Source organism: Polypterus senegalus, chromosome 9, assembly GCF_016835505.1.
Source record: "Polypterus senegalus isolate Bchr_013 chromosome 9, ASM1683550v1, whole genome shotgun sequence".
NCBI lineage: Eukaryota > Metazoa > Chordata > Cladistia > Polypteriformes > Polypteridae > Polypterus > Polypterus senegalus.
The window spans coordinates 942,152-958,724 of record NC_053162.1 but is presented as its reverse complement, the minus strand read 5'-3'; the positions used below and the strand labels follow the sequence as shown (position 1 = coordinate 958,724).

At 49.0% G+C, this 16,573-nt stretch overlaps 1 protein-coding gene across 2 annotated transcripts in view; it reads left to right on the top strand.

Annotated features, from left to right (window-relative positions):
* Positions 1-1,002: 1,002 nt before the first annotated feature.
* LOC120535053 (netrin-G2) overlaps positions 1,003-16,573 on the top strand; it is a 77,246-nt gene continuing 61,675 nt past the window's right edge. The window contains exons 1-2 of one of the 2 annotated variants that reach the window (XM_039762572.1): positions 1,003-1,592; positions 4,350-5,115. In XM_039762572.1, coding sequence (XP_039618506.1) covers positions 4,879-5,115 — 237 coding nt within the window. In that variant the 5' untranslated portion in view covers positions 1,003-1,592; positions 4,350-4,878. Of the gene's footprint in view, positions 1,593-3,934; positions 4,198-4,349; positions 5,116-16,573 lie in introns of those variants that run through there. The other variant, XM_039762573.1, reaches the window with a different exon arrangement.

Genomic DNA, 16,573 nt, shown 5'->3' with positions numbered 1-16,573 from the left:
TGGGATTTGATGTTCTGTGGATGTCAGTTTAGTCCCCACTACTGACTTTGCTGTGTGGCCCAAGCAGGTCACTTCATTAGTAGAAATACAGAGACCAGACTTTAACAAAGACTGCTTCTTGGTGCCACTTTGGCCTCCTATGAATGAATGAGTGCATTTGGATGGCATTGTTTTACAGGCAGATGTTGAAAGCTCATAAAAAGACCAATGAAGAGGAGGCAGAGGCCTTGCTGGATTTCAAGGGGCAGGCATTTAGTCCTGCAGCTTACATTACATTTTGATCTTTTAAGCGTATTTGGTTTTTAATGGTGCACTGCATTGCCTCTTGACTTTTTCAGGCCATGTCTCATCAGATGGCTTCAGGTGGACGAGCTGCTCTGAAGCTCAGCTGGTGTGGCAGCTGGCAGCTGATGGCACATGCCTGACAACATTCCATTTTTGTGACGTGTCACCACTTTAGAGTTTGCTTTTTAGTCATTTCATTTATTTGCGTCTCTCCGTTCTGCCTGTGTCCACTCGAGTGCTGGCATCTCAGGCTGTCTGTCTGCATTGGCATGGGCATTTCAAGGGCACGTCCAGGAAATATGAAGTTTGCACAACAGGAGAGAGGAGAGCAGTTGGTGAATTTAGGGAGGTGCCCCAGGGTGAGGCGTACCACCTGCAACACAAAACCACGGGGACCGCGACAAAGTTTACAGATGCTAAAAGTGACGTTAGCGTCGCCAGTGCCATCACTTTCCACCACGATGTCATCCTCTTTGGCACACTGGACGGCTTTACCAGCTCACAAGGTCAACGGTTAGTTCTTGATGGGACAGGCCACCCCGATCAAAGGCTATTAGTTATTTTTAATTCGATGTGTTTTGCAGGACGCCTCGCCTGCTCTTTAACCACCCCGAGCAGATCAGCGAGTAAAGCCGACGTCTGAAACGCTAATCCGGCATCATAAGGAGAGAGAGAGAGAAATAAAGAAGAAGAAAAGGAAACGGGCCAATGTGTCTTTAAATGCTTTGTCTGGCTGCTGTGCCTTTAAACGGCGAAGCCCGGTCTGCTGGTGGGATGGTGTTAGTTTGGAGCCGGAGAGATGAGAGGAAGTTGCGCAGCCCGGACCGGGCGCTGGAATAAAAGCTGCGCGAGTGATTGAAAGTGATGGTGAAGCGGATTTGGCATCAGCGCCGTATTAACTTGGAGGGAGAGCGAGCGAGAGAGAGAGAGAGAGAGAGAGAGAGAAAGAGAGAGAGAGAGAGAGAGAGAGAGAGAGCGAGGGAGGAGGAAAGGGAACATGTAGAGAGGGGGAGGGAGGCGCTCCATAAAGCTGCTGTTATCTGCCCTTGAGCGTGCAGGGCAAAGCCAAGCCGCCGAAACGAGCGGAAAGTCAGCGGGGCGCTCCCCTTTGTCGCCCATCCTGTCGTTCAAAAAGTAACCTGCCGAGAACGACAAAGGGCCGGTCCGAACCTAAGCGCCGACGAGCGAAGAGCCGCCGCAAGTTATTGAGAGCAGCGTCTGTTTAAAAAAAAAAAAAAAAAAAGGATTACTGATCCGGGAGAGATAAAGAAGGTCCGGGAGAAAGATGGAGCACCGCACACATGCAGGTGAGTACCCGGAAAAGAAAGTATAACGACCCTGGACGGGGGCCGCCCGCCCGCCACCACCACTATCCCCACATGAGAGGCGTTGGATGAAACTTAACACTCAACGCAACTCCGGAACGACTGGAGACTCGCGGCGCCGGCCGGGGCTCGAACTTGTGCTTGTAGGGCGTGAAGATCACTTTAAAGTGGAGGAGTCACTCTCGGTGGTCCGGAGTCGTGCGGGTCGAGGGTGCTTTACACTCCCCACCCGCCATTAGCTGTCTAGTGGACTTGTTGGATTTTCGGCACTTTATCCCCCATTTGAGACGCCTCCTTACCCTGTGTATCTGGAGCCCCGGCTGACCCAATCCGCGCTCTTTCACTTCTGTACTCGTCGCTGCGTTCTGCGCCCCGTTTAATAAAAATAGCAAGGAGCGGAATAACAAACGGAGCTGCTCAGGGTGCCACTCTCCCCGTTTAACGGCTTTCCGATTCTGTGACACTTGCGCGTTCACTACACGCGTTCACCCCCGGAACATTCGCAGCCGGCTGCCGCCGTCCTCCGACATCCCCCTCCAACCCCGCCCACCCCGCTCTGCATGCACCTTCTTTCGCCCCTTTATTTATTTATTTATTTTTAAAAAGTTTATTTCTTTAACCACATCAGGTGACGAAATGCCGGAGCGGAATGGAAGGGTCAGAGCCGGTCGGGACACAAGTGTAGCGTAAGATCCAAGGTCAAGTTAAGACCCCCAAAGGCCCCAGGACTTCGAAGCTCAAAATGACAGTCCAGCGCAAGCATTTAATCGCCCATTGTGATCATCACCTGCAGGCACCGAATTAGAAAACAAAATCCCAAACTTTCTATCGCGTTCACTTCGCCTTCTTTTGTTTTTCTTTTTTTTTTTCTTTCTTTTTTTTTTTTTTGTTTCTTTTGGTTTTTTGTTTATTTCTGTGTTAAAATGAACGAAACGAACGTCACACCTACTGCGGGACATCAACTGTCATCTGACCGCGCAGATAACGAACATCAGCCTGACATTTTACAAAGCCCGTGCCATTCTGTGCCAAAAAGGTGACACCGAAATGAGCCATTTGCTGTCGCAAATTAAATGAAAGAGCCCCCGTCCGGGTTTGGCAGCGACATCGCCGCCTTCGTCATTGTGTTCCTCACAAAGCTGAAGAAGCTGCCATAGTCGCCGTCCCCTGACCACCTGTAAGGTCACCGTCTTTTGTCTGAACTGCGGGATTTGCGGCCTTGTTTCAAAGCATTCAAGTTTAGTGTAGTTTTCAGCAAAACGCCTTGAAAAAAGTGCCACAGAAATGTAACGAATTATCAGGTCGTTATGTAAACCGCGTCTTTTGCTTTTATTTCGTTTTTAAACGTTAGCTTTTCGGTGCGCTGCGGTGCAGGTCTCCTGTTCAATTACCGTCCATGTGGACTTCTTCTTTCTTCGGGACATCTTAGAAACCTGCTGTCATCGCGCTTCACGAAGACCACCCAACCGGGACTGGAAACTTTTTACTCGCGTCCGCTGTGTAGGCGCACTTTTGTGGCGACGCCTCACAGCAAGGATTCCGGGGTTCAAATCCGGAAACTGGCACCTGACGTGGATGTGGGTGAATGTGCGCTCACCATGTGGTGGACCGGCGGGCACGCAGTGCTTGATCCTGCATTGAGCTCTATGCTTACTGGGATGGGCTTCGACGACTCTGCTCAGGGTTAAGTGGGGTCTGCAAGATCGGTGGATGGGTTTGTAATCGAGAGGATCGACGTGGGATGGAGGACTGCTGTGAGCGCCTGTACTGCCGGCCAAAACGGGGACTTCTCGGATATATGCGAAGGCCCCTTAGGGGTCACCCTGATGGCAGACCCGGCCAAGCGTCGGTCGCTCTTTTCTTTCTTTCTTTCTTTCTTTCTTTCTTTCTTTCTTTCTTTCTTTCTTTACCTCAGTGTTGAATATATCCATATGTAGTTAACAGTACAGCTTCTTTCTTAATGATGATGTCGCATAATACAACTGTTTTTTTCCGTCTTTCGTGTTATTGGTGTCAAATTTAACAAAATTATGTTTTCTCTTCTTCACTTAATATAGTGCCTTTATGTTGAATAAAACACTTGTATGGTTAGCAGTACGACACTCTTTCTTTCTTTCTTTCTTTCTTTCTTTCTTTCTTTCTTTCTTTCTTTCTTTCTGTCCTTACAATAAGATTCTAATCCTTCCTTCCCATGCAGCGGCGCTCGCTCCTGTGATCCCGTCGGGTACCAGCGGGTCCTTTCGCGCCGCCGTGTTTTCTTCATCTTCCTCCTCCTCCTCCTCCTTCTTCGCGAGCCGGAGCCGCCCCGAGTCTCTCGTAAGGCTCTGCGGCGCTCGTTATTTGCGCGGGGGTGCCTTCGCACGGCTCACCTGGCCTTATGGCGCCCAGCTCTGCGGGTTAAGTGACAGTGACAATGACATCGAGGAGCGCAGGCCACAGGCAGACCCTCGTGTTTGTTCGCACATCATTTGGCCAGCGCGCTGTCGGTGACTTTCTTGCCGTTGCGATTCTTTAACGATTCCGCCTGTTTGGTTCGTCATGGCCACCCACCGCGAGCGGAGACATGCGGGGGTCTCCTCCGATGATTGTACGTTTTCGTTCAGAGATGATAGGCTGTATGCTATCCGGATGAATGTTCATATAGCGCCCTGTGTCGGGTGGTCTCGAGACTCCTACGGTTTTGTTTTTTTTTATTATTATTTTCGCATTTACATTCTGATTTTGTTTCTCTTTTTCCAGCTTTTCTTGAAGACCCGGAAGGATCGGCGCTGAAGCGGCCTGAAGTTGCACTCCTCCGTGTCATTTTCACTGGGAATATAAACGCGCTGATGGGGGCAGACAGCCGGTAAGAAGGCGGGCTGTTTCAACGCATTTTACGTTTTCGCCCGGTTTGCACCTGAAGGGAAATCGTTGTCTGTGTGAACGGCTGCCCTGGAAAAGTGGATTTATTCAAACTGCTGAAGAGATCGTGGAGGGTCGTTTTCAGCAATAATCGAGCACTTTTACTGCTTGACTTCTAATTGTTTCTAAGGGACACATGACAGTCCGGCCGAGCTCTTCATTTCATATCTGATGACAGTCCTCGGCTGAATTCATGACACGCGACAATCTATCGTGACAGGCACCCTGTAATCGCCTTCTGCGCTACTTCTGCGGTGACACATGACAATCCGAGTTTGAAGTCCTGCTGGCGTGACGCATGAGCAGCCGCAGCTAGTAGCGTCCATGCGGATCCGGCTGGAGACCCCACCTTCCGGACCCTCGGACCATGTGTGTGGACCCCGCGATGGCCGTACTCGTGCTGGCCGCCCTCGTTGTGCAGTGCGCCGCCCTGACACGGGGACAGTACGACATCTGCAAGTCACTGGTCAGCACGGACGACGGCCCGACCTGGGAGTTTTACGCGTGTCAGCCCAAGCCGATGCCCATGAAGGAGTACATGAAAGTCAAAGTGGAACCCCCCGGAATTACCTGCGGAGACCCTCCGGAGAGGTTCTGTACCCTGGTAAGTGAGAAATGGCGTGTGTGCGGGTTGGGTTTCGAGGTACTATAAGTTAACTGTCCAGCCACGGAGTTTGGTGGGACGGCTGTCAGTCCACTCACGGTAACGGTTCCCCCACTCCTACCAAAGCCAGGTTTGAGACCTCTGCTACCCCCGCCGTGTGCACGAAGGGAAAAAAATGAGTGCCACGCAAAAGGGGAAAACGACCACCAGAATCAGAGGCCACCGCTCAGTAAGAAACTTAATCAGCCCACTAGGTAAGGGGCTTCAGAAATCGGGAAGAATCCGGTGAGCTCCCGTCTGTCTGTCTGTCTGTCTGTCTGTCTGTCTGTCTGTCTGTCTGTCTGTCAATCAGTCATACAGTGAAGCCTTTACTTGTCTATCAGCCATTAATAATATAATGAACTCATTTGGCCGGCTCCTTCATCCAAGTCGTCTTGATGTACAATCGATTGCATTTCTTTTTTTTTTTTCCAACTCGAGGTGGTGAAGTGACTTACTCAGGGTCACACCGCAGGGTCAGTAGTGGGATCTAAACCCGCACATTCAGGGTTTGAAGTCACGACACCACACCTACCTGTCTGCTAGACAGCTGGGTCGATATGAAAGGCACTTTATAATTAACTGGTCGCTTTGAATCACAGAATAGGGAGCGGCAAAGATTGACAGACAGATATCTTTGAAAGGCACTATAAATCAGTCCCTGATATTGCACATTCACCTCATATTTGTCTGTTATATAGCGCCTTTCATGGTCAGCGTGCAGCTCCAAACCGCTTCCGAGGCGCCGTGTGTCCCCTCCGTTCCTCCGTCCGCGGTGTCCATTTATTCCTGTCCAATTAACGCGGTGGAGACGCGCAGCTCAGCTGTGATCCCCTCGTGCGGCCCCCCGGGAGGCTGCTAATGGCCCCCACCCCCACCCCCTGCATATGGCGGCAGAGGCTCCGCTCCGCTCCGCTCGGCTCTTCATGTAGGTTAGTAGATCAGTGGGGGAAGCGAGTCCTGACCGGAACAGACGCGCGCGAGCGCCGAGCTTCCCGGCAGGCGTTAAGGCGAACCGGGGGGTGTGGGGTGTGTTTAAGTCCGTCCGAGCCCCCCGAAGATGCATGTGAAAGGCGCCATATCAGCCTGGGTGGACGCTGCGGCATGAACTTCACGCCCGGACCTCGCTGTCCTTGTCGCCTTGGCCCACGTGGCCCATTCCCGCTAAGTGCTTCTTGAATGAACACCCGGGAGACTCGAAGCAGATGGCGCGCCGACACCGAGCGCTTCAGCGCATCCTGCGACTCTCCGCGCGGCCCTCTGCACTCCTCCTGCCAGGGGACCTGCAGTGCGTGCTGCCCTCTTTCCCCCTTGGGCACCGTAGCCCCGGCGGTCTTACTTTATAAAGCGCCTTTCGCACACAACAGTCTCTCCGGGCAGCGCCTGACTCCGTGTTTTCTACAGCAGCTTTGCTATCCTCCCCTCAACCATAAAACTATTAACTGGACTTCTATCTATCTATCTATCTATCTATCTATCTATCTATCTATCTATCTATCTATCTTTATATCTATCATATAGTGCCTTTCATATCTATCTATCTATCTATCTATCTATCTATCTATCTATCTATCTATCTATCTATCTATCTATCTATCTATCTATTACATAGTGCCTTTCCTCTATCTATCTATCTATCCATCCATCCATTTTCTAACCCACTGAATCCGAATAGGGTCATGGGGGTCTGCTGGAGCCAATCCCAGCCAACACAGGGCACAAGGCAGGAACCAATCCTGGGCAGGGTGCCAACCCACCACAGGACACACACAAACACACCCACACACCAAGCACACACTAGGGCCAATGTAGAATCGCCAATCCACCTAACCTGCATGTCTTTGGATTGTGGGAGGAAACCAGAGCACCCGGAGGAAACCCACGCAGACACGGGGAGAACAAACTCCACGCAGGGAGGACCTGGGAAGTCAACCCGGGTCTCCTAACTGCGAGGCAGCAGCGCTACCCACTGCGCCACCGTGCCGCCCATCTATCTATCTATCTATCTATCTATCTATCTATCTATCTATCTATCTATCTATCTATCTATCTATCTATCTATCTGTTTTACAGAGGAATCCATCACTGGTATTTTATAGCTTTATGGGGTCTTCTATAGCGCCTTTCCCAACGAGCCACAGCAGAAGCCCACACCGCTCAGTCATTTTTGTGACACTCTTCACAGCACCTCATTTAACCTCATTTGTCATTTCCGTATAGCGCCTTGCACAATGTGTCCTACCTAAAGCACTTTACGAAGGAGCTAATCGGCCTTATTTTATGGGACACCTTTCACAAATGTTTTTTTTTTATAGTGTCTTTCAGAAGCAAGCCCCACCGAATGACAGTTTACAAAAGAGTCACTCCGACTTATTCTATACTGTAATAGCGCCTTTCACAATCAGTCCCACCAGGGACTCATCGGTCATGTTTGTAGGGTGCTTCTCACAGTGAGTGCCAGCGAAAGACACTTTACAAAGAAGCCAGTCCAACGTCTATGGCACCTTTGACCCAGATCACCGTTTTATAAATGGGATTTTGTACAACTGAACCATCCAAAGATGCCACACAACAGAAAGTGTCACACCCGTCACAGCAATCTCTACCAAAAGGCACTTTACAAAGGAAGGCGTGCATTTCAAGGCAGCACCACCTCGACGTTCTCTGGAACTCCTCCATTCTTTTTAACATGGAGTAGTTCACAAAATGGCCAACTAAGGGGGGTAAGATAATGGGGGTGTGGGCACTTAGTCCATCAATCAGACCTCTTTGATATGGCGCTTTTCACCCAGAGCAGTGTCAGGTCTGCAAGGCCATCACCACAAGTCACTTTATAATGCGCCTGTCTCTGTGAGCCCCCCCCCAGCCACCACCCAGTGTGCTGCCAGTGCATTATGAGACAGACATGCAGTATAGGCTGATGGATGTGAAAGGCACTATATATTAGAAGGAGAGGTAGAATAGCTTGATGTGAAAGGTGCCATATAATAAAAGGATCAATAGATATAGACACTCACCGGCCACTTTATTAGGGATACCTGCTTGTTAACACAAATCTCTAGTCAGCCAATCACAAGGCAGCATTACGGCCGGTAGACATCATCAGGACCAACCAAACATCAGAAAGGGGAATGAAGTGACTTTGAGTGTGGCATGGCTGTTGGTGCCAGACGGGCTACTCTGAGGATTTCACAAATTGCTGGTTTACAGAAAATGGCCTGGAAAAAGGAAACCATCAGTGAGCGAGTGCCACTTCTCTGCCTTGGTGATGCCAGGGGCCAGACTGGTTTGAGATGATAGAATGGGAACAGGAACAGCAATAAGCACTCGTTACAAGTGAGGTGTGCAGAAGGGCATCTCCAAACACACAACACGTCAAACCCTGAAGCAGAAGACCACAGCGGGTGACACTCCTGTCAGGTAAGAACTGGCAGTTGAGGCTACAATTCACATGGGCTCACCAAAATTGGACGTTAGAAGATTGGAAAAATGTCACCTTGTCTGCTGAGACTTAATTTCTGATGGTGGGCTTAAAATTTGGCATCAACACCATGAAAGCAGGGATCTCTCCTGCCTTGTGCCAATGGTTCAGGCTGCTGCTGGGTGGTGGTGTGGTGATGATGTCAAGGGTATTTTCTTGGCAAACTTTGGGCCCCCTTAGTACCACCTGAGCATCGTTTAAATGCCACGGCCTACGTGAGTCTTGTTGCTCACCATGTCTAACCCCTTTATGACTGCCGTCTTCTGACAGCTCCTTCCAGCAGGATAACCCACCATGTCACAAAGCTGGTATCTTTAACATGACGATGAGTTCACGGAACTCCAATGGCCTCCACAGCCACCAGACCTCAGTCCAGTAGAGCACCTTTGGGATTTGGTGGAACAGGAGATTCACATCATGGAGGTGCAGAAACTGAGTGATGCTATCACGTCAATTAGGACCAAAGTCCCTGAGTTCCAGTGCCTTATTGAATCTGCGCCACCAAGAATTATGGCAGTTCTGAAGGCAAAAGGGGGTGAGACTAGCAGGGTGTCCCTAATAAAGGGGCCAGTGAGTGTAGACATGAAAGGCACTATATTATAGATAGATTTTAGAAATGTGAAAAGCACAACATCCATCCATCCAGTATCCAACCCACTATATCCCATCTACAGGGTCACGGGGGTCTGCCGGAGCCAATCCCAGCCAACACATGCAGGGCGCAAGGCAGGAAACAAACCCCGGGCAGGGCACCAGCCCACCGCAGGGCACACACACACACACACACACACTAGGGACAATTTGGGATCACCAATGTCTTTGAACTGTGGGAGGAAACCCACGCAGACACGGGGAGAACATGCAAACTCCACACAGGGAGGACCCGGGAGGTGAACCCAGACGGGTCTCCTAACTGTGAGGCAGCAGCACTACCCACTGCGCCACTGTGCTGCCCCAAGGCACACCATGTAGATGTAAAATCCAATAACAGTAAATTACACCACATTTTTTGGTATTTGATATACTAGATATATATATATATATATATATACAGTATATATAGTTCCTTCACATAAAAACACTAATATAACAGATCGATATGTCACACATTCTGCCAGTACAGACCCCTGAAGCCCATAACTGGCTCGTCGTCGTCTAGTGGCAGCACAGGAGGTCAGCGGTCAGCACTGCTGTCTCTGCTGTTGTGTAACTTTGCACTGGCATTCCAGACCTCCTCCCACATATTAAAAATGCCAGTTATGTTAATTGGCAACTTTTGGCCCTGGTGTGAGTGAGTGTCCATCCATCCATTTTCCAACCCGCTGAATCCAAACACAGGGTCGTCCCATAATAAACTGGCACCCTGTCAAGAGCTGCTTGCCACCTTGTGCCCTATGCTGAAGGATTAAGTGGACCAGTACAAGTCTGCTCCATCAGTTTTCTTTATTGGTTTCTTCTGCCATTTTTTGGTCACAAGGATCAGAGATAATCTTGGCAGCACCTGGCACAAGGCAGGAGCCAGCACTACATGAGGTGCTTGTTTATTAGCTGGACCCTCAAACAGAGGCCTACATGGGGTCAATTCAGACTTTCCAGTAAATCTCACACACATACCTTTGGAGTGTGTGAGGAGAGGCCACAAAGACAAAGGGAGAACCTGCACACTTCTCATGGACATGGGCAGCCTCAGTTGCCTCTTTAGTCAGCTCTTGTAGACTGGGGTCAGAGCCCTGGCACTCCACATTATCATACAGTATACCATACACAATCTAGTTCTGGGTCTGAGGGGCAGACATCCAACTGTAAAAGCATTGGGGACAAAGCAGAAACCAATGCAAGGTGCCAGGCCATCATAGAGCCAGCTCACATGTGCCACTTTGGAATCGCCAGTTGATCTAATGGGCACATCTTTGGAGTGGTGGGAAGAAATCTGAAATAGCAGTGGCATGGGCAATACTGAAAAACTCCAATCAGAGAATAACTGGGCATGGCATTGGAAGCACAGACACCAGGTCTGTTAAGATGCATCTCTATGCCATCATGTTGCTGTTATAATCAGATTACCAATTTAATCTAATTTAGGGTCACTGAGCTTCTCCTGGCAGCACGGGCATTAAGGCAGAACCCAGGACACTGAGTCAATCTATCACACTCACAGGGTGCCAGCTTGGAATTGCACTGACCTGATGGGCACATAAACGGGAACAATAGGAGTGAAACCCACTGTGACATGCAGAGGAAGATGCCAATGAGATGGCATAAGTTTCAGTCCAAGGATGAAGACTAACCACTGTGCCACCTTGCCACTGCTTCTGTAGGCCATGTGGTATCCACCCTCTTCCCATGATCTGCTCAATGCCAGGCTGCCCTCACCCAGCAGGCCACACATCTGACGGGGTTCAAGTCACTCGGGCCGAGTCGGTCGCACGGTGTCTTCCGAGAAATGCGGCCATTCCGCGCTGGCCGAGCCCGCTGCCCCCCTGAGCCCCATCGTCTTCGGCGCTCTGAAATATTAATGGCCTCGCTATTGGTTTTGCTAGCGAAGTCCTTGATGCGGCGAGATGCTGAAGCCCGGGCGCCTCTTTCCGTGTGCAGTAAGCACTTTTTCAAGGCTGATCGATACCGTGAGATGACACGGCAAGGATGTGGAGGTCAGGAGGCGAGCCCTGCGTCCCGGTGCTGGCCTTCAGCACGAGTCACAAAGCGGGAGCTCCGAGGGGCCAGCAGAGGAGTGTCGCGCCTTGGCACGAGGTGACGGCTCACCGGTGTGGGCTCCAGAGCAGGACGCGCACACATAATCTGCGCCTGACGCTCCGCCAAGAGATGAAGCCACAAAGTCTTTCATGAAAGTCACTTCCACTCCAAATGTTGTCGCGTTACTCTTTTTTTTAGTAACACTTTGATGACATCGTGTGCTTCAGGAGCGCCTTTATGGAAAAAAAAAAAAAAACCTTTTGGTTCCCGCGAGCGGCTCGCGGATTTTATCAGGAGCCCACTTAGTGGATTCGCTACCGAGACGGCGGGGACGCGCGTGCCAGCACACGGACACACCAGCCAGGCAGACCCCGGAAGGAACGCCATGTCACGCGTATGTGTGCCCAGAGGGCTCGGGGCTTACGTGTCACTGCACTGGACACACACGGCAGACACGCCCGCAACACAAAGCCGCGTGGCTCGGGGACACGGGACCACCCTTAACGAAATGGGAGGCGCCCAAGACGATGGCGAGACCCCCGGCTACATCCCAAAGGCTTCCATTTTAGGGTGATTGAGGACTCCACATTGGCCCACCACAGGAATCCTGAAGGTGTCTGTCAAGACTGACACCAGCGACCCTGAGACTGTGGAGTGGAAAAAGTGGGCTTGGAAGAGGAAGGAGTGAATAGATGGATAGACAGATGTGAAAGGCGCTATATAATAGAAAGAGTTAAAAGGCAGTATGTAGTCAATTAATAGGTGAGCAAGGCACTAGATAACGGTAATTAAGGCACTATATAATGGATAGCCCAATAATACACAGATGGATAGATGTGAATAGAACGATATAATAGGTGAATATGAAAGGCACTATATAACAGGTTAAAGTGAAGGACACTACATAATAAACAGATATGAGAGACACTATATAATAGAATAAAAGTAAAACATACCTGATAATAGAGAAACTGTTAGAGGCACTATATAATAGATGGATGGACAGTAAAGGCACTATATAACAGATCGATAGATACACGTAGATTGATGTGAAAGGAATTATACACTAGACATGAAAGGCACTATATAACAGATTGATAATGGTTAAATACGCAACAGAATACATACACAGGTAGATTGGTTGATAGATGTGAAAGGCGCTATACAATAGATACAGATACATATGAAGCACACTCTATAACAGATGGAAGATGCAAAGATAGACAGCACTTGATTTGTCCAGACAGATGTGAAAGGCACTATATAGTAGATACACAGATGTGCAGAATTATATATAATGAGAGAAATTCAAATTTGCTTTCTAGAATTAATAATACATTTTATTTATTTATATGCCGTTCCCGTATATATTATAAAGAGACACACACAACGCTCAAAACCTAAACTCATACCCTCCCAGCTCACCCACGCCTGCCCCCTCATCCCAGTGTCAGTAATGGCGAGCCAAGGTGCTGCCCATCAGGCCCTTCATGTACAGCTCTCATTGCCGTGCCCATTGTGGCTAAGGTGGCACCTCCATTCATGCACACTCTCGTCTTGGAGGCCCCCCGTTAATTTGGGCTCCATGTCGGCCCTTCACTCGCTCGCTCGCTCGCTTGCTCTCTCAGTCACTTTACGTGTTTTCTCAGATCCATCACGAGAACTGCACTTGCAAAGTGCCGGCAGATTAAATGGAGAGCCGTCTGTAGCGTGGGAAGTCTGCTGAATTACTCGACTTGGTGCGTGCGGCGGCTCTGAGCTGCGGTGGTGCGGCGCGGCTCGCACTTTCATTTTCTCGTTTTCTTTCTGTCTGTTTTGGTTGGTTTGTTTGTTTTATTTGTTCTTTTCTTTGTCACAGCAGTTTGCTGCTGCTGGCCTGGCTGAGCTGTGCGGTCTCTCTGTCTGTCTGTCTGTCTGGCTGGCTGGCTGGCTCTTTACCTGTCGTCCTTTTGCTTCTTTTTTTATTTTATAGTGCCCCCCCCCAGCCTTTGCCCACATTAGGTCTCTTTGCACTTGACCCTCTCGTTCCACAAGTCTTTGTCTGATGAGCTGCTGCTGATTCGCACCTTCCAGCTTCATGTTATATAGCGCCTTTCCTGAGGAGATTCAAGAGTGTCTGCTAGGCTGATGCACACATGACGGGAGAGGGGCTGGACCCAACAGTTTAGTGACCACCATGACTCGGCTGGGGTAGGGGCTTTACGCAGATTCACTCTTTTGATGCCCCCTGATGGCATCTGCAGGTAAAGGGACAGATGAGCTCAGTCCTCAAAAAGTCACCACGAGACCAACCTGAAGCCACCCTGCTAACTGGTCAGCCTTCTCATGTCACACCACACTGTGGAACTCTGCAATCATCCGGGACGTCCTGCAGGAGGCAGCAAAGTTGATGAGTCATTCGATTGAATTAAAACCCGTCAGGAGCGTAAAAGGCCGAGTGACATGTTGGCACCTAAAGGCCACTCGATCCTCTCAAGGACGGACCTCTCACCTGCCAGTAGTGCCAGCCTGGACAGCACACTGCAGACGTCACAGGCAGGCCCATTCAGGTGTAGTGTGCTGGTTAAGGCTGTGGACCTCAAACCCCAAGACGGGCAGTTCAAATCCCACTAGTGCCACCACAGTGTCACCCTGAGCAAGTCACGTCACTAGTTGGAAAAACTAAAGAAATGGAAGCAGCTTGTCATAAATGTTCTAAGTCGCCATGGATAAAGGAGGTGCCAGCCAAAGAAGAAACATTCAGGCCATCTTGTCATTGAAGGTGACGTTCGTTCATTCAGTCACTGGTTTAGTCCTTCCTTCCCTCATTCATTTTATTCATTTGTTCGTTCCATCCATCCATCCATCCATCCTTTCTCTCTTCATTTATTTATTCAATTATTTTTTAATCATTGCTGTATTCATTCATTCGTTTACGGTCGTCTATGTCCATTAATCTGTTCCTTCATTTATTCTAGTTTTTTAATTTATTACTGTACTTAGTTATCATTGATGTGTTCATTCAATCATTCACTTGTTAATCTCACTTATTTATTTGTTCATTCCTTTATTTGTTTGTTTCTGTTTATTCCTTTATTCTGGTCTTCCTTCCTCCATTTATGTATCCTTTCTGTTCATTCCTTCCTTTCTTCATTCATTCCTTTGTTTGTTTCTTATTTGTTCCTTCATTAATTCGTTTAATTACTTATTTATTCATTCATTTTTCATTACGTATTCCTTCTTTTCTTCATTCATTTATTCATTCGCTTGTCTGTGCCATCCTTCTTACACTCAGTCATTCATTCAGTCAGTCAGTCAGTCAGTCAGCCAGTCATCGTCCAACCCGCTGTATCCGAACTACAGGGTCACGGGGGTCTGCTGGAGCCAATCCCAGCCAACACAGGGTGCAAGGCAGGAAACAAACTCCGGGCAGGGTGCCAGCGCACCACAGGGCACACACGCACACCCACACGCCAAGCACACACACGGGACAATTCAGGACCACCAACGCACCTGACCTGCATGTCTTTGGACTGTCGGAGGAAACCCACGCAGACACGGGGAGGACATGCAAACTCCACACAGGGAGGACCTGGGAGGTGAACTTAGATGGGTCTCCTTACTGTGAGGCAGCAGCGCTACCCACTGCGCCACCGTGCCGCCTTCCTTCTTACATTTAGCCAAATATTTATTTACTTGTTTATTTGTTTATTTATTCCTAACTTCCTAAATGTAATAATCTATTTGTATCTGTTCATCCAATCATTCATTCTTTATTCTCACTAATTTTTCAATTATGTGTTTATTTATTTATTTATTTATTTATTCATTCGATCCTTTGTGTTTATTCCTTCGTTCCTGCATTTATTTATTTGTCCATCTTTCTTTCTTCATAAATTCATTCATTCATTTCTTCATGTCTGTGGTGGGTTGGCACCCTGCCCAGGATTGGTTCCTGCCTTGTGCCCTGTGTTGGCTGGGATTGGCTCCAGCAGACCCCCGTGACCCTGTATTCGGATTCAGCGGGTTAGAAAATGGATGGATGGATGGATTTCTTCATGTAGTCCTCCATTCTTCTTCCTGACTCGCTGAGTTGTGAGCTCACCTGGTGAGGTGCAGGTGACATGTCCCCGTCTGCGTGACATCAACTCCTGGCACACCTGGCACATGCCCATCCCAGCCTCCTCCTCCTCCTCCTCCTCCTCCTCTTCCTCCGTCTGCTCCTGCCAGCTGAGCACCCCTCCTGCTCACCGCCCAACTCCAGACTCGGCAGGGCCAGCAGCCAGCCAGCCTCTCACACCAGACGTCACGCCAAGAAGAAGCCGACACGCTTCACAACATCACTTGTAAAAAATGCAAAATAAAAGAGGGCTAATTTATTCCGGAATTTATTTCAGTAACATTCAAGTCGAAAATGCAAACGAAAAGCCGAGCGCGCGATGGAGGTTAATTTATTCAGGGCTACATTTAGCCGCACTGGATCTAAAAATGCCAGGGGAGAAAACTCATTTGATTTAAGGGCATTGGGGCCATAAAGGACATCTTCTCTGTGCTGGCACACCAGTGGACTGTGGGCAGGTTCAAAGGGTAAAGCCTGGCAAACCCTTCATTATAGGTGGGCACGAAAGAAACAATCGGAAGGGCACCACAGGGTGTATGGCATCTAAAACAAGCTTTTTAGACTATTAAGCTTCGTTTCATATAGCGCCTTAAATCCTCAATGCTGTCATTCATGATTATTGTGTATAGTGCCTTTCACCACCGGCTCCTCTCTGGATGTGATGAGCCGTTATGGACTGACCGACTGACTGACTTTCATTCTTTTAATAGTTGGGCCATCTCTAGTTTTATATTTGGTGGGCAGTGTCACGATATGCCTATGAATGTCCATTTTTGCTCTATATAGCGCCTTTCACAGTAGACACTACAATATAGCACAGCATGTGGGCAATCAGCTTATCTACATAGAACTTTGCTTAATGGGCATTTTACAAAGTGGTCAATTGGGTTGTCTTCCATATAGCGCCTTTCACATTGATCTCTTTCACACAACAGTTTGGGAAGCACCAAGTCAGTCCATGCCTTTCCTGGGAATTCTTATCATCCAAGTCTAACAGGGCAGTGACTCCTTTGGGTTTTTTTTTAATATATAGCGCCTTCTGCCTGTCTGCATTCTATAGTGCCTTACACTGGGACCACAGTAAAAGCTCATTAGAAGAAGACTGTTCTTGGCCTCCTTGTGCAGAAGACCCCCTTGTTTCATAG